General features: G+C 43.7%; 1 protein-coding gene across 2 annotated transcripts; it reads right to left on the reverse strand.

Annotated features, from left to right (window-relative positions):
• Positions 1-455: 455 nt before the first annotated feature.
• On the reverse strand, positions 456-20907 carry iqgap3 (IQ motif containing GTPase activating protein 3). 2 transcript variants are annotated; one of them, XM_029679529.2, is made up of 36 exons: positions 20668-20907; positions 20276-20363; positions 13591-13747; positions 13147-13224; positions 12893-13037; positions 12659-12772; positions 12175-12353; positions 11993-12074; positions 11740-11903; positions 11575-11662; positions 11228-11391; positions 10795-10955; positions 10578-10693; positions 10270-10433; positions 10084-10174; positions 9775-9942; positions 9310-9449; positions 9019-9189; positions 8831-8914; positions 8671-8742; positions 8506-8575; positions 8128-8336; positions 7838-7990; positions 7539-7702; positions 7209-7433; positions 6771-6911; positions 6472-6556; positions 4332-4564; positions 4080-4212; positions 3689-3939; positions 3510-3597; positions 3179-3391; positions 2853-3019; positions 2638-2766; positions 2412-2520; positions 456-2220 (listed from the first exon to the last, which is right to left on the reverse strand). In XM_029679529.2, the coding sequence occupies exons 1-36, from the start codon at positions 20702-20704 to the stop codon at positions 2107-2109; spliced, it is 4947 nt and encodes a 1648-aa protein (XP_029535389.1). In that variant the 5' UTR covers positions 20705-20907; the 3' UTR covers positions 456-2106. The 2 variants fall into 2 exon arrangements, with proteins under 2 accessions (XP_029535389.1, XP_064856116.1); XM_065000044.1 differs by lacking the exons at positions 20276-20363; positions 20668-20907 and adding an exon at positions 18066-18169.
• Between the last annotated feature and the right edge of the window lie 888 nt (positions 20908-21795).

The raw sequence follows: 21795 nt of genomic DNA on the forward strand, positions 1-21795 counted from the left end.
GCCTGCACAAAGTCCTGACCTCAACACCATCTGAATCAATTGAAATGCCGACTGGTGTGCCATGCCTAATCGCCCAACATCAGTGCCAGACTTACATCCATTCAGCCACGAGCAATAGTAAGTCCCCACAGTAAATGTTCCCACATCTAGTGGAAAGCCTTCCCAAAAGAGTGGAGGCTATTATAGTGGAAAGGGGGGGGACCAACTCCATATTAATAACACAATTTTGGAATGGGATGTTTGACAAGTAGCTGTCCACATACTTTTGGTCATGTAGTATACATGGTGAATATCTATGGCGGGCATTGTTATTTACCAGTTTGTGGAGCTCACAGAGCAATCATGCATATTTTTATGGCTATTATGAAAATAATAAAATCTCTCATTAGAAATAAACTATCATTAAGAATAACAAGTGAAGAAAATACTTGATTAAACTATGTGAAAACCAAAACTATGACAGAAAAACTACATTTTTATTAGAATATAAAAGTAAAAAACAGGAGTGTTAACAGTTTCCATTGCATAGTAAGATTCATTAGAACAATTTAAAATCAGGCAGTTGGTTAATTCATCTAATCAGAAAATAGACAACATTTCCCTTACAGCTACAGCACTGACATGTTTGTCATGTTGGTCCATATTTACCAACTAATTGTGACTGGCCTGAACATTAGTGTTGAAAAGAAAAAGTGAAAGAAAAAAATAATCAAGACTGACATTAGGGTAGCGGAATGACAGATGAAAATACAAAGAGATGAGAAACAAATGACAGAAAATATGTACATAAGTTTGAACAAAGTTTCAAGCAGACTAACAAAAGGTCAAGCCTCTTAGGTTAGAGGTCAAAGGTTGGACAACAAGGCTCAACCACATCTCCAGCTGACGGAAGCCTAGCTAAATGGAGTCACCTTCATTGCAATGTCATCTGTCTTTAGGGTCAAATACCTTACAATGTGGCCAGACCTGTCAGTAACCTACACATCAGGGAGACAAACCATAATCACAGGAAGTCCCAAGGCACATATTACAGTACCATTTCCTGTTGCTAGGCTAATGAATGTGGCATTTGAAACATTAAGCTGCACAACATAAAAATCCCCTGAGAGCATATGTATGTGGAGTGGGAGGCAAATGCGGCTTAGCGGCGGTCCTGTGCCCATTTTAAGTAGTGCACAAAATACTAGAGGATTGTGTCAGCTGCTATGTGGCAAACTGTAGTGTTTCTATTTAAACAAATCCATCCATCCATACTGTATGAGAAGTTGCTCAGTGAGTTTTTGAAAAATGATTAGGATACAGTCGTATAACATCAGGATTAAATAAATGATAATAGATTAAGCCGTTTGTACACAGAGCCACTAGAGATAAAAAAATAAAAATGCATGTAAATAAGGTTGCAGTCTTTTTGATTAAAATCCCTTAAAGTAAAGCTGCTTGAATATTTTCAAGAAGATATAAAAGAAAAGTGTAAATCTGGGAGGGTGAGATTAATACAAATTGAGGCATACTATAGCCCTGTCATCCCAACAAGCAAAACGAGGAACATCACTCAAGGCAAATAGTTGGGCAGCAGGTAACCTCAAGGTTAGTGTTTGGCCCCATTGTCTCACGTCAGATAGCATGACGGCAGTCTGCATTGAATTGAGGTTAAGGGACAAGCATCACGTAAGAGTGACACGATCTGACGTAAGACAATGGCGTTGGGCCAGTATAACCGAAAGTTCGCCGGATCAAATCCCGAAGCCGACAAGGTAAAAAATCTGTATAATGCCCTTGGGCAAGAACCTTTAACGGCCTACCTGGAGCAATTGGGGTTGTCTGCCCCTAGCTGGCTCTGACCAACTCGCTGAGGGTGGCTCAGGAGTTGGGATATGCAAAAAACACATTTCCAATTCACACAAATTCATTATTATTAAATGACCAACCCTCATCCTTAGTGACCACATTTTTGAATTTCCTGTTTGAATAATATCACTCTAAATTAACTCATTTGATAAATGTAGTTAGAAATCTGTCCATTGGTACATTTACAAAAAGTAGCCAAAGTACACACAAAAAAAATAGCCTTTTGGGGTGGGAGATCTGGCAGTTTCCTCTAACCCCTCACTTCTTGAAGAACTTCTTATTGAGAAGGAAGATGAGCAGGTTGACGTTGACTTTGGCCTTGTCGAACATCTTCATCACCGCCACTCCCTCGTACTGGAGCTGCAGTAGGTCCTACACACACACGAATAGACAGTTCTGAAATCCAAGGTCTTTCCAAATAGCAACACTAAATAATTTACCATTGCATCACATACAATATAGAGCACTAATTTCAGTGAGAGACTGGGATATGCAATCACAGACCATAGGTTTGTATTGAAATGTCGGTTCTAGTTTTTTCTACTACTACCAACCAGACTCACCTGGTATTTGAGGGGGAACTTCTCCATGTCCACCCCCATAAAGCGAGCCTTTACCTGGAACGTGCCGCCCTCCTCACCGGGCACAATGTCAAAGATCACATTCTTAAACCTGAGGAGAGATAATAAATCAAATACATTACATTTCTTGAGGCCCTAAGTAACCATACATGGTGATTTGGTAGGGTGGTGTGTGTGCATGTTCCTGCTTGGGTGTGTGTATACTCACTGTGTGACTGGCAGGTCCTCAATCTCCAACAGGACTCCTTTCTCATGTAAACGGGCAGCAGTGTAGGTCAGAGTGGGCTGCTTGCTCTTCTTCCCTTTGCTCTCCGCTGACTTCTTTCCACTCACCTTACTGAGGGGGGAGAGATCGAGAGCTCAGCACGGTAGCAGTCTGCAGCCGTTTTACTCCTGAACTTCAAACAGTGTGTTTATGTGTACCTGTGTTTGGCTGTGAGGTTATCCAGGCAGGTGGTGATGTACTGGCTGTAGAAGTCCACCTGTTCGCTGTGGAAAGAGCTCTTGCAGTGAAGGCTGCCCATGGTCTGTCTCAGCTTGACCAGCTCAGCCTGACGACGCTGCCGGTACAGACGCTGGTGGCGAATGTCCTGGGAAGGATGGTTTGGAAAGAGGGTTACATTTGGGGGGGCAAATCCAAATGGCAGCCAATTGTGACGAGATATACCATCTTGGTTTAGGTGTAGTTGATTTGGTATAACTTTACAACTAAAATGTCATTGTGTGTGATGTGTAGTGTCTCTATCCACCTTGGCTATGAGCTGTAGTATCTGTGTCTCAGAGTCAGGTGGAGTCAGGACCCCCAGGCTCTCCAGCCTCCTCAGGCTACGCTGGATCTTCCGCTTCTTCTCCTCCAGAGACATGTTGCCGTCGGCAACGATCGACTGGTTCCTCTTCATCTTCTCGGGGGTGCGGGCGTCCCTCTGGGCGCGGCGATGCATCATCCACCCATGCTGCACCTCCTGAGAGAGGAGAGGAGTACACCAGCGGTTAGGGGGTTAACTACTACCAACTCCCTGCAGAGGGATGAGTGTGAGGAAGAGGGTGTGTGGGAGCCCAGTGAAGAGCTGTGGAATATACCTGATCCTGAGAGGAGGAGGCCCTGAGGACCTCACTCAGTGTGTCTCCAGGCTGGGCTCGGATCACATCGATGATCAACTGTTTGGTACTGCAAAACAAGCACACTTCACATTAGACATGCCATTTTCATAGTGTGATAGTCGTACCACACTGAAATGTTAAATGGTTTAAGCCCCTACCTGAGGAGAATCCCCCTGGCGTCAGGGTGGTCGTCAGAGCCCCTGAACACATCAAACTTGCTGGTGAGTGTGAGGGACACCTCCATCTTACTGTACTGGGCCAGGGTCTGTTCTGTCTGGGGCTCCGCAGCGCTCACAGCCCCCTCACCAACCAGAGCGTGGATAGTGGGCACCTTCCCCAGGTCTCTCAGCAGATTCAGCAACGGGTCAGACTGGTCGGGACACAGGGAGTCCTGGTGCTCCAGCAGAAGCTACACACACACACACACACACACACACACTTTAGTGCACAGGATCTACTAAAATGAAAAGGTTTGTACCCAACCAACATCCCTCAGAACCCATTAAACTAAAAGTTTGGATGAGTCTTTATCTTATGTGGCATCCAGACCTTGTGGGTGTTGAGGAGCTCACTGATGGAAATATAGATGACAGGCTTGTTGAGGATGACCATCTCAGAGTACTCATCGATGTTAAAACGCTCCTCGGGCTCCGGCACGTCACACGCAGCATGTAGGAACTTACTGCGGTAGACATACGAACAGTGCTTAAGAACCACTTAGCATATTTTGCCTAATTATAGTAATAAAGCTCTCCTCTGAAAAGGTGGTGGAGAATGTACTAAAATGACAGGACGACTCACCGGAACTTGGAGTGAGTCAGGGTAATGTAGTCATTGAGGGCACGCAGGTGAGGGCTGTCACCATGGAAGTGTTTGTGTGCAGCAGCATGCTGCAGGATGCGTGCGATGGAACCCAGGATGCGGCGCTGCTCGGGGAGCAGGGAGGAGCCGGCCGAGAACTCGACCACGTCAAAACCATCCGGCGCCACCACGGCTGGGTTCATGTAGCGGTAGTACACCAGGTTCCCCACAATCTGACCACAACACAACCATCATGTTCCCCACAATCTGACCACAACACCAGCATTCCAGAAAGCCGGACTAGTGACTTAGAGAGAAGCGTCACACCAGAACTTTCCAGTTCCAGACCAAGAGCTTGAAACCATAGTTTCATAGATCAGAAACCATAGTAGCACCAAATTCTGAAGACTGCTACCTACTAGGTTAACTTGATCTTAGCCTGTCTTGGTGAATACGGGACTTCTCCACCAATAAGATTGTTCATGACTGACTTGTCCCTTAGAAAATCCACTTGACATCGGAGCCTGCGTTGTTGGCAGTGCTTTACAGTGCTTTATTTCCTTAACAATATGGGCGATGCTGAACTATTTGGCAGGGCAACTGTGTGTAGAGCTATATGAGGTGCCTCAAATTGAAGATGTCTTTATTGCATTCCTTGGCTATCAAGTTTTCCATATAATCATGGAGGACTTCTACAGAACTGCAGGTAGAGTAAACGGAGGTCAGTTGACTGCCAGCGATGCTTTGCTAATCTCACATTAATAAACCTAGGCAACATGATAAAAGTAGCCCAATTCACCCTTCAGATTTTCAAAAGTCATTGGTGCTGTAGAGGGACACATTCCCAATTCAAAGACCCTCTGGACCAAATGAAGGAGACGAAGTGAATAGAAAATATTTTCACTGCATAAACAGGTAGCTATTGAATATTGTAGCCAACACGTTTAGCAAAACAAATCATTTTCAGAAACAGTCATTCAATTCAATGATTGTCCTTACTTCTTTGGTCAGATGATCTGTGACTACCATGGGGTTACAACTAAACATAGAACACATTGTTGCCCGTGTGGTCATGAAAAGCACTATGAATTCAATAAATTATTCATCCTACATAGGCCATGGAATGGGCCTAGCATTGCATTTGTGACATATGCAAGTTGTAGTAGACTATTAGGGCATAGCCTTGACACTTAAGCATTTTTATTGCAACGCTGGTGATATATTATAAAGTAAAAACATTACTAGTCACCCACGTGTGTAAGCTAGGCCTATTAAAATATTGGAATAATGCCACTTCACACATTTACTGTCTGCAATTGTCTGCCAGGCTCTGGCCCTCTGGCTTTTGCAGTAGTGGATGCATGACTTTTTGGGGGGTAAATACACAACATATACACAAAAGTACAGTACCAATGTATAAAAACAATCGAGCACACAGCCATGCAATCTCCATAGACAAACAGTGGCATTAGCATAGCCTTACAGAAGAGCATGACAACGTATGCCCTAATGCACAAAGCAAGGTCCATACAGAAATTTGTCGAGATCGGTGTGGAAGAACTTGACTGGCCTGCACAGAGCCCTGACCTCAACCTCATCAAACACTTCTGGGATGAATTGGAATGCCGACTGCGAGCCAGGCCTAATCGCCCAACATCAGTGCCTGACCTCCTCACTAATGCTTGTGGCTGAATGGAAGCAAGTCCCAGCAGCAATGTTCCAACATCTAGTGGAAAGCCTTCCCAGAAGAGTAGAGGCTGTAATATGTTGTGTTACAATTGTTTTAGACTAAATATTGGGTTCGGTCTTTTGACTCCATATCTATCGACATGAGGACCTTTTTGAATGTTGCGTGCACGAGCCAATTGTCAGATCAATCAGAGTTTTGCTAAGCCTAATAACTTAAACGAGAAGCAACGGTTCTGGAACCAAGAAATCCTGAACTCCCTCATCTGGTTAAGACAAGCCGGATAAGTTCAGGAAATCCTGAATTTGTTAAACCATCTTCGTGGAATACCCCTCTGGTTTCCCACAATCTAACACAACCAACAGCACGTCATCACACATGGAAGGATCAGATCCTGTCTAGCTGATAACCGTATCTAAGTGATTTAATCATCAAGTCTGGTCAGTAGTGTACCTTGTAAAGCTCGTCCTCGCTGGCCTGAGGAAACTTCTCATGTAGAGAATCTCTCAGGACCTTGGCTGTGTAGCGCATCCCATATCTGTGGGAGGAAGGAGAACGCCTGAGTGTTGAACTCCCATCACAGAATATAAAGTACCAGAGAAAGAAATCAAACTAAATCAATAAGTAGCCAAATCTGGTGAGAGGAAGACGTGAGCCGCCAACAACTGTTTGATTAAGTTGCTGGTGATTCAAATGAATTGCACTGAGAATGAAAAGGAAGCTCTGCAGAGTGCATATGAAGGGCCTATTACGGTAATTTATGCAGGTTGCTGGTGATTGCGTTGAGCAGGCGGTCTGTGAGGTTCTTGAGGTTTACGATAGAGATGTCCAGGCGACGCTGCACTTCTGGGTGGGCCAGGGCCTGCTCTGCACTCACTTCATAAGGCAGGGAGCTGGGGAGAGGAGACAGAGTATGTTGTGTCTGTATAGATGTACGTTTCTCAATGGACCTCTTGAAGCCAATCAGAGAGTGTCAGCGTACATATCTTTAAAATACTAGTCATGAGAAAATCAAGTCAGTACATTCAACTAAAGTAAGTAAATCAGTCTGCATAGTATAAGTATTTCTTGCTGTATGCAGACCTCGTGGCCAAGCTAAAACTGTCTAGTCACCTCTAGTAGATGGCTCTCTATAGGAGAACGAGTGTGTGTCGCTTTGATACTACATTTGCTCCTGGTTCAGTGCTGACCTCTTGTGGCCGGTCTGGGTCTCGGTCTGGTTGACCCAGCTCTTGTAGATCTCGCAGGGGTCCGTGCGGATGCTGAGGGTGCGGTCCTGCAGCACCTCTCTAATAGCCGGCCCCAGGATCTCCTTCAACGCCGTCTGACCGCGGGCATGGCGGTAGAAACTCACCAACATCTTAATGACTGTGGGGTTCCCAGTCACCACCTCCTGGGGCTGGTCCACCTTCCACCTGAGAGGGAGGGAGGGAGGGAGTGAGAAAGAAAGAAATTGAGTTCAGTGCAACTTGATCCCCTTGACAGCCTGTGTGTGTGTGTGTGTGTGTGTGTACACTGACTTGATCTCATGGCGCAGCGCGGTGGTGAATAGCTGCAGCAGCAGGTAGGCCTCCCTGCAGTCGGAGCCGTAGTTGAACAGGGTGAAGATGACAGTCTCCATGAAGAGAGTTGTTTTATTCTGGGGCATCAGGAAGATCAGCTGGGCCAGGTACAGAGGCTGAGTCTGGAGAACACACACTTAAATTAAGCGAGCCATTGCAGAAAACTCAGTACAGGCCACATACGAGGGGGCAGATAAAATAGTCGACCCTGTATCGTTAATACCTACTAAAAAAAAATGTCGCTTCCATCAGCTCACCTGTAGCAGATAGAAGAGGTGCTGGTAAGCCTCCAGTTTCTCCCTCTTATCTTTGCTCAGGGCCTTGAGGCCCTTGCTCTTGTCCAGAGCCATCATGTCCGACAGCTGCTCCTTGTTCTTCTTGGTCAGCTTCTTGCAGTGGGAAACCACCTCCTGTAGTAATGTTAGTTAATCAAATATATGGATGAGAAGTGTGGTGGACGACAGACCCTTCTAGGCACCTTCCAAATAAAAAATGAATAGAACTTCTGAAGCCGGTGTAGTAATAATGGAATGAAATAGGCTCCGACCTGCAGCGTGACACGGTTGCGGACAAGCAGTCCTATCTTGAGGTCCATTAGGTCCAGGTCAGTCTCCAGCTGGCGGTTGGAGCGAATGGTCCTCACCACCTCCTCCCTCATACGCAGCAGCTCCCCCTCCTGGCGGATGTCATTGTCACCCATCTCCAGCAGGTGGGCAAACTTCCTCACTACTGACAGAGGAGGGGTAGTGGAGTGGACTGGAAGAGAGCAAGATCACGGTGTTAATACGGGGGATGTCAATGCAATTGAGACTGGTGTTATGCAAAAGACTTGGTATTTACATTGGACTAAAGTTATGATCATTGTAAAAATAAAAACAATTGTAGGAAACCAGGCAGACTTGTGAGTGGAGCTGTGGCCACCTACCTAGCATTCTGTATTCCTCACGGGCCTTGTTGGCTCGGAAGAATGCCTGGATCTTTATAATGGCGCCCACCTGTAGAAGAACAAAGGTCAGGCTACATTTCAAGGTATGTAGCCATTTTTAGATCTGAGGGTTTGTCTACAGGGGTGATGGTTGGTTGCACTCACTTGACGTCTGAAGAAGCGTCGACGAGAAAGATATTTCCTCCGAGCAATCCACATCTTCACACTGGCCTGGACCTAACACACACACAGTAAGAACAACCAATGTCAACTTCAACACAGGGTTAGTCTTTAATTTACAAAGAGATTATTTGGTCAACCTTACCCTGACCACAGCCCTCCAGTTCTGGTAGAGATACTGTAGCCTCTTTCTGTAGGCTCTCTGCTGTACGAACCTCCTCCAGTGGGACTGGAAACAAACACACACACTGAGCACCTTTCAGTTTTGAAACATGTATTTGGGTATGTAACGTTAGTCTGCACTGTAGTTCTATGCATTCTATGGTAGCTGACCTGGATGGTGATGATGGCAGGTAGCTGGGTGTTGAGGAAGTGCAGACGGGCACCCAGCCTCTGTCTGAGGAGGAATCCCTGGGCCCTGGCCTGCAGCTGCACCACCAGGCCCTCACTGGCCTTCCAATGCACCTCCCGGCCGTGGGCAGCAGTTACACTGCTCAGCACCGCCTGTAGAGGGAGACAGACCACAGAGACAGTCAGCCATAATAACGGTTGGCTTATCTAATCAATACAAACTCTAGCTCTTCAGCCATACTTGTTTCTACTGAATTTACAGGTAATTTTGACCTGTATTTCTTCATGGGCCAGGAACACTGTGCACTGGACAAAGCCCTGCGGTCTCTCCCAGGTGCCCTCCAGATTGTGCAGGTGGAAGTAGTAGGGGCTGTCCTCAGTCTTGGTCTTCAGCCATGGGCTCCGGTTGTCTCCTAAGTCCAAGTACATAGAGATTATGGCTTGTCACTACCTAGAAGCTTAAAGGTAGACTCAGTGTTATGACACTGCCAGGAGCAGCACCGCAGATACTGAGATGAGCGCGATGCAACACAGTATCTGCGCATGAACACGGGTATGCTTCACTCTGCTACAATGTGGCGGCTACGGGACCAAAACATTGGAGACGTTTAGCCTCATTCTTCAACTCTGTTGTTGCTGAAATTGACATTTACTTTGTGCGTCGCTGAGTCTACAGTTAATCCTGACCAATTGTGAGCAGCTAATGAACGCAAGTGAATCACGGTAGTGGGTACGGACCTCCCACAGATTTGGCTCCGAGTAGGGCGGTGAGTTCAGCCTGGTACACTCCAGCACATTCTGCCACCACGCTCCGCAGCGCCACCTCTGGCAGACGCAGGACTCGCAGAGTCTGGGACGCCTTGCCCTCCTTCACCGCCTGGTTCACGGCCGCCAAGCCCAGGGACACTGGCCAGGGAAACACACACACAGTTAAGACAACGGTATACATTTTGTGACAACATGAATTACAGTTGTGAGGAAACCCATCAGCATAGAATTTCACCATTGCTTTAAAAAGACGATGTGGAGGGTATCATGCCAACTCACTCTTCAGGGCTCTTTGAGTGTCCTGATTGGCTCTTCTCACTCCTTCCTGAATGTCAGCCAACCACAACTCTGCTCCTGGGTCACGGTTCACCTGTGATAGGACAAGGCACAGCACTGAATAATGTTGAATAATAAAATCTTGTTTAGATTCCGTTTTAAACTATTATTTCTTCCTGGCTGACATACCTCAGCCTTCTGCCTCCGGGCTCTGGTCAGTACGTCATGGTAGCGGCGGGCATTGAGTGTCGTCACCTCCTCAAGGCCACTAGAAGGCAACAGCAGTGCAGCCAGAGTCTTCTGAGGGTCGCCTCGGCACAGGGCCTGGTTAATCAGCCCGATGGTGAGGATCTCTGGGGACAAACAGGAAGCAGACCCAGTCAAATACAAGGTGTTTCCGTTGTTTTAGAATCAAATAGCATCCAACAAAATATTGCTGTCAATGGACCTAAAACCAGAGTGTTTCTGGGAGTTGGTGTCCAGTTCATCTAACGTACGGTCATGCTCTTCCTGTGCTGCAGCATTTACAGAGTTTAGTCCTCTCTGGAGATCGTTCCACGTCAGCAGAGCTCTCCCAGCCTTCCTCCTCTGATCACCCAGCTCCTCAAAGTACCTGAGGCAAATGACAAAGGAGTTCGTTAAAGTATACAGATCTGCAACCAGGCTACATGGGGACAACGGAGAATTGTCAGGAGAGTGGTACTGTAAACCCACCTCTGGACTAGGCTGTCGTCAATATCGGCCAGACCGGCTGCAGGGCTGATCAGCGTGGCACAAAAGGCTCCCACATCTTTGGCCTCCACCGCCTGGTTGATGAGAGCCACCGCCGAGAGCATCTCCACTGCTACGTACAGCTCCTCCTGCTGCAGGTCCCCCTGCAGGCACAGAGGACCACATTCACTACAGTTAGTTTACATACAACAAAGTTATTCAAGTTCAGTAACCTGGTCATTTCCCCCCATTTTGTTTGTATTACTATATAAACAATAGAAATATACTATCTATTTCTTTTTTTACAAAATGTTAATGGAACAGTCTTGTTTACAGCCAAGACAGAGTTGCAGAGAAAAGGAGTTGAGTGAGATGAGGGAGATTAGGTGGCCATGGTAGCTTGACGGGCCAGGTGGGGAACTGTAGCCTAACCTACCTGAGGACTTCCTCGCTGCAGTGGGGCCAGTTCACTCTGGTAGAGCGCTGAGGCAAAGGGGTAGACGTCTGGGAGGTGGGCATCAGGGTCCATGAGCGCACGAACAGTCTGCCTGGGCTCCCCAAGACGCAGAGCCTCATTGATGGACCTTACAGCTTTCTGCACTGAATAAACACCCACACTTTGTTTGGATGGATCTACAACGGAACATTGTGACTGCAAAGGACCAGTCATTAATATACTTACGCACACATGCAGCAACTCAAGAGTCACTAGAATTGATATAGTGCATGCCCCTTGTTATAAGAACGGACTACGATACAGTATTTAGTTGAGTGTGTACTAACTTGTCTGGTTGCGCTGGGCCTCCTCGTTAGCCACACACACCCCCTCCTGCAGCTCATCTCGCTCAAGAGGGTCCACACAGCCCAGGTCCTGCCACATGTCAGTGAGCAAAGGTCATGGGTCAGTGTGTGTGTGTGCGTGTGTGGTGTTAATGTGCAGTTTCTCACCAGGGCCTTTTGTTCACGGTCAGTGGCCAGTTGCTCCAGGTACCAGGGCCCGTGGTCTCTCTGGAGGCCCCTCAGGGCCAGACAGGGGACCTGGAGGGCTGCCAGGAGGGCCAGAGAGTCCCCACAATCCAGGGCCTCGTCCACCTGCTCTATGGCCGCACGCACTGCAAACAGCGACAAAAATATTTGATTTAGTTCCAATTTTTTCCCTTCATCTTCTTATTTATCCGTTTGATGGTTAAGTCCTACTCACCATTCACTTTGTCAATATTCTCTTGAATCTCACTTTGGGTCAGGTATTCCTCATAGATATCCTTCTCTTCTGAACCTTTACACTAGAAATTCAGTACACGATTACCATTCTGACACCAACAGAAACTCTGTACCAGGGATATGGCTATAAATGCAAATTATCATATTAATTCAGTCAGTCACCTTGGTGTAGGCGAGAGCCGCCTTCTGTGCCCGTGCTTGGCGCAGCATCTCCTGGTAGACTGGCATCAGGTGCGCTTCCAGGTTGGTGAGCATGGCGCTGGGATTCCGAAGGGCCTGGGCAGTGACCTCCACATGCCCACTCTCCACCGCCTCGTTGATAGCTATAACTGCAGCATGGACTGGAGGGAGAGAGAAGGGAGATGGAGGCAACATTTTGATAAACTATTCAAGGACAGTGAAAACATTGACTCTTAGATGACAGTCGATGACCAAGGAACTTCAATAGTATCTGATGCGTCTCTAGGCGTATCAATTTTGGAATCCCATCCATATCAGTTTAAGTAGAGTACCAATGTGCCAACAGACAACCCTTTGTCTAAAACGAACACATTTTGGGCCAGTGTGAATTCATATTTTAACTTGAAATAAGGTGTATTTTCTACATCTGAAAACTTCAAAGCAAAACATCTGTGCCTCTACTTACCAGCAGCCTCATCCACTGTTATCTCATTGGCTAAGATCCCCCCAATCTTGCTAAAGGCTGGCATCTGGATGCCATATTTGTCCAGCTCCCGTTTCATGTTGTTAATCTCCTCCTCTGGAGAATAAATATTACCCAAAAAACACAGGAATGAGAGAGGAATATTAATGATATTTTCCCCTTAAACCAGTTACCATTTGTGATTGAATAGTAAGGGGTTACTAAGTAAGACTCTACCTGTAAATTTGACCTTGCCACAGAGGTCATGGATCTGAGGGGCCAAACCTAGTCGGAAAAGGTAGAGGCTGAGAGCATGGATGCAGTACACAGTTCGGGGCATGTTCTTCTTATCATAGATGTCAGTGGTCTCTGGGTGGAACATCTGAAACAACAGGGACAGGTTAGGTGCAGTTCAGGTGTAACAGTAAACAAGATAGCTACTGTTATACATGAGGAGAGGCCTAAAGAGTTTTTCTCCCTTTAAAATGTACCGTTGGTAGTCCGATCTCCGCCATCGCACTGCGCCAATGGTTGATGTTGTCCGTGTGGCGGAACTGCAATCCCATACCCTGAGGGAGAAACATATGATCCGTTGGAGAAATCTGCATTATGACACCTCTGATATTCAGCTACATTATTCAATTGCCTTTGAAATGGAGTATTATGCTTGCTCAGCACTAATTCAAATAAGTTTGTTTTCAATCACAGTCACATGTGAAAAGATGATATTAGAGCAGAAAAGCAGGTACTAGGAAAAATAGGTTGTTCTAAAGGACCACGAAGGTAAGCAAGAGGCAGAGTGTTATTTTTCAGAGAATAATAAATGACAAGACTGTCAAAAGATCCAAAAGAAAGTTTCTCAGCAGGAAACTCAGTCTTTCTTACTGACAGAGGCATTTCAGTAAAACCATAGGGCTGCGAACAATAGAACAGACCTTGAAGCGTTCCTGGTCCAGGTCATAGATTTTTTTGAGGGGGATTATCTTGGGGGCAAAACAGTGGCCTAGCTTGGCCAGCAGCACCCCGTTCCTCAGCCCCTCCTCCAGTTCAGTCGGGGCAGGCAGCTCCTCGTGGAGACAAGCTTCCATCCACCTTGTAAAGAGAGAACATACGTCTAATGTCAACTTACTAGCAAATATTAACGCAAGATTTTTCCAAGTATTGCATGTGATGCGTTAAAACATGAAGTAAGAGCAATCAGACTTAAATGACAGAGATAGTTGCTTTTACAATTTCCTGCAGACAAGTGAATTGGCCAATTATCTCAAAAGACAGAGGTAACGACAGTGTCAGGTTGGATATTTGCCTGTAGTTTTCCTTACCTCCACCATCAGCAGTTAGGGGCCGTCAACAGTGACAAATCAACATTTTCTAAATTCAATAGCTATTTAACCATTACTCCTAAAACTGGTTCTAGCTAACCCGATGGCAGACACACATTGCACACATTTTTCTATGTAGATTTACATCTCACACCATTTAAATGATTTACATTTTTGAATTTCAATAGCTCATTGGTCATATGACCTACTAGACTCAAACAAGGTTCAGAATGTCCACCGACTACCTTTCTATATTGCACACCCTTTAGTTTGTCCATTTTCATCTCACATGTTTTTAGATGAATTTCTCAATTTAAAATCCCAAAGCTCCTTGGTGATGTGACCTAGTGACTTCAAACCAGGTTCAGAATGTCCACTGACTCTGCCTTCACACACTGAAGTTGGTCTACTTTCATCTCATGCTATTATACTTAAATCTGTAAGCTTTGCAGGCCTTTATTTTACATGGGTGGTAAAAAAATTAAAAAAGGAAGTTAACAAAATGTTCCAACCTTGCAATAACTGTTATATGGACACTGAAAAGATCTGAAAATGTCTGTATGTGGTATGGATCAAGGACAGGAGAGGTGTTTGAACAGAGGTGCTTAAAGGAAGGCGCACAGGTAGGCTTCTTGAAAAACAATGTTTCATATACTCTTTTTAAATCACAGTAATAGGCAGCGATTTGTCAGACAGAGTGAGCTTGATAACATGAAAGAATCCTTTTCATAGCATCACTTTCTATGTTGAGTATTAGAACGCAGTTTACAGAACCCGACAATGACTTGATATTTGAGTGCATTCGCAACAAGCCACCTGCAGACAACTTACAAAATGCAATAGTGCATTTGAGGGTTCGTTTTTCTGATTAAAATAGTTATTTGACGCATGGCCTACTATTTCTAACTGGGAAAATAAACGTCTAAGTCTTTTGTGAGTAAAATCCTTTTTCCAAAATTTATTTAGATACATTTTTGTGAAGAGGTATGAGGGTTGTGATATGGGTCATTTAATAGTAAAATCATTTAACGGATCAATACATTTCTATATTGCTTCCCCAGTATCTGCATGAACCATCAGGCCAAGTGTTTTTGGTTGACCCTGCGGTACAGAAAGAGGAGGAATCGGAACACACTGCATTCAAATTCAGGTCTTAGTTATTCCATTGTACTGGATCTAATACATACTAGCATTTTACATAAAATATTATTACACTTATGAATGTATGACATACTGTGAAAAACTCACTGCTGGCTGTCACTTTCAGACATGCGCAGAGCAGACTGAAAGGGGAAGGGTAGCTCTTGACTTGAACTACAGGGGTTCTCTGTAAAGAGAGAGTAATCCAAAAGGCACAGACACCCCTGGACTTTCAATTGGCACCCTCGACCTGTTTGTATTCTCTCCTGATTGGCAGTTTGACTAAAGTGCCAGAGGTATGAGGAGAGACATCCTCCTTTGTATTTATGGGAACAAATATTTCCATAACACTTTGGATCCTATTCCTGGACAGTTAGAAAACACAATGCATCAATGCAAAAAATAAAATAAATGACCAATTACTGTCCATGAGTAACCTCAACCTTGTGGGTCTGTGGACCAATAAAGTGCCAACTCAATTCTACCAGAGTAGTCCCTCATGCCCCTATGAACGGGGACAGGGGGCGATAGTTTTTAATCTAAACCAGACCTTTTTTTACTGAAGTACACTAACCTGAAATTGGGGCTCTTTTCTTGACACACAGTAGCAGTTAACCAGATTAGAAGTCAAGAAGATCAAAAAGTAGATTGTTGTAAGGGTGTATTACATCCAGTGCTGCCACATTGTCATATCCATTCTGGATTCTGAGTGGCAACATCAGAGCTGAAAAATGCCTCTTTGTATGTGTATACATTTTCCACCAAGACAGAACTGCCAAAGAGGGTGGAGTTGCAAGCTACTGCAGAGACAACCTGCAGAGTTCTGTCATACTATCCAGGTCTGTGCCCAAACAGTTCGAGCTTCTACTTTTATAAATCTACCTTTCCAGAAATAAGTCTCTCACTGTTGCCGCTTGTTACAGACCACCCTCAGCCCCTAGCTGCGCCCTGGACACCATATGTGAAATAATTGCCCCCCATTTATCTTCAGAGTTTGTACTGTTAGGTGACCTAAACTGGGATATGCTTAACACCCCCGCCGTCCTACAATCTAAGGTAGATGCCCTCAATCTCACCCAAATTATCATGGAACCTACCAGGTAAGGTAGAAGCCCAAATCCATAAACTCGGGCACCCTCATAGAAATCATCCTGACCAACCTGCCCTCTAAATACACCTCTGCTGTCTTCAACCAGGATCTCAGCGATCACTGCCTGCATCTGTAATGGGTCCGCGGTCAAACGACCACCCCTCAACATTAGAGGTCGACCGATTATGATTTTTTCAACGCCAATAACGATACCGATTATTGGAGGACCCAAAAAAAAGCCGATACCGATTAAATCGGCCGATTTTTTAAAATTGATTTGTAATAATGACAATTACAACAATACTGAATGAACACTTATTTTAACTTAATATAATACATCAATAAAATCAATTTAGCCTCAAATAAATAATGAAACATGTTCAATTTCATTTAAATAATGCAAAAACAAAGTGTTGGAGAAGAAAGTAAAAGTGCAATATGTGCCATGTAAGAAAGCTAGCATTTAAGTTCCTTGCTCAGAACATGAGAACATATGAAAGCTGGTGGTTCCTTTTAACATGAGTTCAAAATTCCCAGGTAAGAAGTTAAGTTATAGGAATTAAAAGACTATTTCCCTCTATAGGATTTGTATTTCATATACCTTTGATTATTGGATGTTCTTATATGCACTTTAGTATTGCCAGTGTAACAGTATAGCCTTCCGTCCCTCTTCTCGCTCCTCCCTGGGCTCGAACCAGGAACACATCGACAACAGCCACCATCGAAGCAGCGTTACCCATCGCTCCACAGAAGCCGCGGCCCTTGCAGAGCAAGGGGAACAACTACTCCAAGTCTCAGAACGAGTGACGTTTGAAACGCTATTAGCGTGCACCCCGCTAACTAGCTAGCCTTTTCACATCGGTTACACCAGCCTAATCTCGGGAGATGAGGCTTGAAGTCATAAACAGTGCAATGCTTGAAGCATTGCGAAGAGCTGCTGGCAAAACACAGGAAAGTGCCGTTTGAATGAACGCTTACGAGCCTGCTGCTGCCTACCATCGTTCAGTCAAACTGCTCTATCAAATCATAGACTTAATTATAACATAATAACACGAGCCTATGTCATTAATATGGTCGAATCTGGAAACTATAATCTCGAAAACCAAATGTTTATTCTTTCAGTGAAATACGGAACCGTTCCGCATTTTATCTAACGGGTGGCATCCATAAGTCTAAATATTGCTGTTACATTGCACAACCTTCAATGTTATGTCATAATTACGTAAAATTCTGACAAATTAGTTTGCAGCGAGCCAGGTGGGTCAAACTGTTGCATGTACCCTGACACTGCGTGCAATGAACGTAAGAGAAGTGACAATTTCACCTAGTTAATATTGCTTGCTAACCTGGATTTCTTTAAGCTAAATATGCAGGTTTAAAATATAAACTTCTGTGTATTGATTTTACTGTATTGACTGGTTAGGTACAGTCGTGCAACAATTGTGCTTTTTTCAAATCATCCCCCGTTTGGCAAAGTTGGCTGTCTTTGTTAGGAAGAAATAGTCTTCACACAGTTCGCAGAGCCAGGCGGCCCAAACTGCTGCATATACCCTGACTCTGTTGCAAGAGAAGTGATACATTTTTCCTTGTTAAAAGAAATTCATGTTAGCAGGCAATATTAACTAAATATGCAGGTTTAAAATATATACTTGTGTATTGATTTTAATAAAGGCATTGACATTTATGGTTAGGTACACGTTGGAACAACGACAGTCCTTTTTTGCGAATGCGCACCGTTTAAATACAATGCAGGACACGCTAGATAAACTAGTAATATCAACCATGTGTAGTTAATAACTAGTGATTATGATTGATTGTTTTTTTTATAAGATAAGTTTAATGCTAGCTAGCAACTTACCGTGGCTTCTTACTCCATTCGTGTAGCAGGCAGGCTCCTCATGGAGTGCAATGTAAAGCAGGTGGTTAGAGCGTTGGACTAGTTAACGGTAAGGTTGCAAGATTGAATACCCAAGCTGAGAAGGTAAAAATCTGTCGTTCTGCCCCTGAACAAGGCAGTTAACCCACCGTTCCTAGGCAGTCATTAAAAATAAGAATGTGTTGTTACCTGACTTGCCTAGTTAAATAAAGGTGTAAAAATATATAATAATCGGACAAATCGGTGTCCAAAAATACATATTTCCGATTGTTATGAAAACTTGAAATCGGCCATTCCGAATAATCGGTCGACCTCTACTCCAGACGAACTTCAATGCCATACAACTTCTTCCGTGGCCTCCAACTGCTCTTAAATGAAAGTAAAACTAAATGCATGCTCTTCAACCGATCGCACCTGCCCGCCTAGCATCACTACTCTGGACAGTTCTGACTTGTGGACAACTACCTAGATGTCTGGTTAGACTGTAAACTCTCCTTCCAGACTCATATTAAGCATCTCCAACCCAAAATTAAATCTAGAATCGGCTTCCTATTTCACAACAAAGCATCCTTCACTCATGCTGCTAAACATACCCTCGTAAAACTGACTATCCTACCGATCCTTGACTTCGGCGATGTCATTTACAAAATAGCCTCCAACACTCTACTCAGCAAATTGGATGCGGTTTATCATAGTGCCATCCGTTTTTTCACCAAAGCCCCATATACTACCCACCCACCACTGCAACCTGTATGGCTGGTCTCGTTGGCTGGCCCTCGCTTCATATTCGTCGCCAAACCCACTGGCTCCAGGTCATCTATAAGTCCTTGCTAGGTAAAGCCCCACCTTATCTCACCACCCACCCGTAGCACACGCTCCAGCAGGTATATTTCACTGGTCACCCCTAAAGCCAATTCCTCTGTTCCTTCAAGTTCTCTGCTGCCAATGACTGGAATGAACTGCAAAAATCACTGAAGCTGGAGACTCATATCTCCCTCACTAAGATTAAGCATCAGCTTACCGATCATTGCACCTGTACACAGCCCATCTGTAAATACCCCACCCAACTACCTCATCCCCATATTCGTTTTCTTCTCCTTTGCACCCCAGTAGCTCTCCATGCACATTCATCTTCTGCACATCTGTCACTTCAGTGTTTATTTGCGAAATTGTAAATATTTCGCCACTACGGCCTATTTATTGCCTTACCTCCCTAATCTTACTTCATTTGCACACACTGTATATAGACTTCTCCATTGTGTTATTGACTGTACTTTGTTTATTCCATGTGTAACTTTTGTTGTTTGTGTCACATTGCTTTGCTTTATCTTGGCCAGGTCCCAGTTGTAAATGAGAACTTGTTATAAACTGGCTAAATAAAAACTTTTTTTTTTTATATACTGTATGTGGGAATGTCTGTCCTACATGTAGTGTTGGTACATGGAATATTCCTCAACTGCATATATCATAATACTTCTATTTGCAATAGCAATTTATGTTCAACAACTGACATTTTCAGATATTATTTTAACAAAAACACTTTGGTGCTTACAATTCATTCTCTATTGTCATAGATTTGGTGGACACTCATCTGTGATGACTTTAAGTACAAATGAAACTGTCACTTAATATTTTTTTCTTAGTCTACAAACGCTCTAGATTTATTCACCCTGTTTGAGTAGCTAGGTCACATGACCAAAGAGCTATTGAAATTTTACAATTAGAAAAATTCATGTAAAATCAAGAGATGAAAACGGACAAACTAAAAGGTGTGCAATACAGAAGTAGTCAATGGACTTTCTGAACCTTGTTTGAGTTAAGTAGGTCACATGACCAAGGAGCTATTGAAATTCGAATGTAAATAAATGTTTGTACTTTGTTTACGCTCCCTAACTAATTCAACTAGGAACACAAAATGCTGCTCACACTTCCACATGTTTATTAATTTAGAAAGCGAAATAATGTCAAAATCGTGAAAGTAAGACCTGTGCAATTTTTCCAACATCATGACACTTATTTGGAGTATGTGGCTCAAGTGGTTTGAAAGCGCGAATATCAAACTTGAAACTGTCTTTACCTCGGTCTTCAAAAGCAAGTTAGCTATCCATGATAGGGTGAAGTAATACTGATATAGTCTGAAGTACACGTCAGTTAGTCTGAAACCAACTGAGAAGAAAGTTAACTGTTCTTACCTTTTAGCCTCTTCCAAACGGCACAGGTATTGATAGGCAACATTCTGGACGCGTTGTTCATCCATCTCCTCAGCTGTCAACCGCTCATCTGTAACAAAATGTCAAACAATTATATAACTTTATACAAAGTACCATCTAGCAAGCTAACTTAACTAAATACCTGAGTTGACATGGACTTGACCCAAGTTAACCTTGACAAGTTAACTAACGTTATATTGCAAGCCTTGCAAGTTTGCTAGCTACAACGTTACAGTAAGCCGTTAAGGTTAGATTTGCTAATGTTACCTGCGATCTATAGTTAGTCACCCAGCTAAAACAGGCAAAACAACCAGTTTACTATTTATTGTCTAACAAACTTAATGTTAATTAGGTTGCAAGGTCGCTTAACTTACATCCACCTGAACGCGTTTGTGTTCCCGTATCTCCCATTTTCTTCTTCGACAGATTACTGGCACGTTCTCTCAAAACGCTAGTTATATTTTCTGGTCTCAAGTTATCGATATGACTTTCGCATTTGGATAGTGTTTTAATTAAATTGTCGATGCTGTTTCCACATTCTAAAATTTTTAAAAAAAATGCACAGTCCTTCCTACTGATTCAACTGCAGTACACACATTTTTCTGTCAAATTTGAACTTTGAATATCCCGCCATCCACTCATTGGCTAATCAGAAGCTGTTCTGATTGGCTAATACAGTTGGTCACTTTGTATTGTGGTACATGAAGTGTATTTTGGAAACGTTCGAAACATACGTGATAACCATAAATAACCTTCTGGAAGATGTTTACTTGTTACTTAAAAAAATATATATAATAATAATGTAAACATTTTGTAAATAATCATAGCTAGCAATACGACATTTAAGTTGCTGCTTCAGTCTCCTTGTTAATTGTGCCGAAAATAATTTATCTGGCCAACTACCCCTCACTTCCTATTTAATATTGCCATAGCAACATACCTGCTACTTCATAGCTTTCCCTGGCTCCACAAACCAGTAACTCCCTAACATTAGCTAGCTAACAAGAAATGCCAGCTAAAACGTGTGACTAACTAGGGTTTACGGCTGTACGGATAATTGACCAATGTATTTGTCAAACTAATTAACTAATTTCAACGGCTCTGTCTTGAATGGCTGTTCATCTTGAAATGTGAGTGAAATAGCTAACTAAACTAGCTACGTTAGCCATGTTACCAAGACTCGAGAAGCTAATGCGTTAATTAGTCATGTGGTTTCAAGTAAGTAAGTTAGCTAGCAAACAGGATAAACATCTGTCCATGCTACTTCTCAAAAATGTTTATTTTTATGCGATAATTCTGGCTATATATGCATAAAATAAATGCCTTTCAGTGAGCTCATAATAGACTTGGTTAAAAATGTATTTGAAAGGACAGGCACTGAGTGAGTCCTCATGTTGTTTGCCACATAACAAGTTCTCACTATCACCAAAGGAGGGCAGTTCTTTAAGTGTCATGACCTGAGTGAGTGTGACAATCAGACCTTCATAATTATTTCGCTCTCC

Source organism: Oncorhynchus nerka, linkage group LG14 (assembly GCF_034236695.1).
Source record: "Oncorhynchus nerka isolate Pitt River linkage group LG14, Oner_Uvic_2.0, whole genome shotgun sequence".
NCBI lineage: Eukaryota > Metazoa > Chordata > Actinopteri > Salmoniformes > Salmonidae > Oncorhynchus > Oncorhynchus nerka.

Excerpts from the sequence above, each read along its gene's own strand:
- iqgap3 (XM_029679529.2), bottom strand. The coding sequence starts at position 20,704 with ATGGGAGATACGGGAACACAAACGCGTTCAGGTGGAT. Across the intron at positions 7,991-8,127 it reads GCAACCGTGTCACGCTGCAG|GAGGTGGTTTCCCACTGCAA; the intron begins GTCGGAGCCTAT and ends ACATTACTACAG. Across the intron at positions 3,020-3,178 it reads TACTACAGCTCATAGCCAAG|GACATTCGCCACCAGCGTCT; the intron begins GTGGATAGAGAC and ends CATCCTTCCCAG.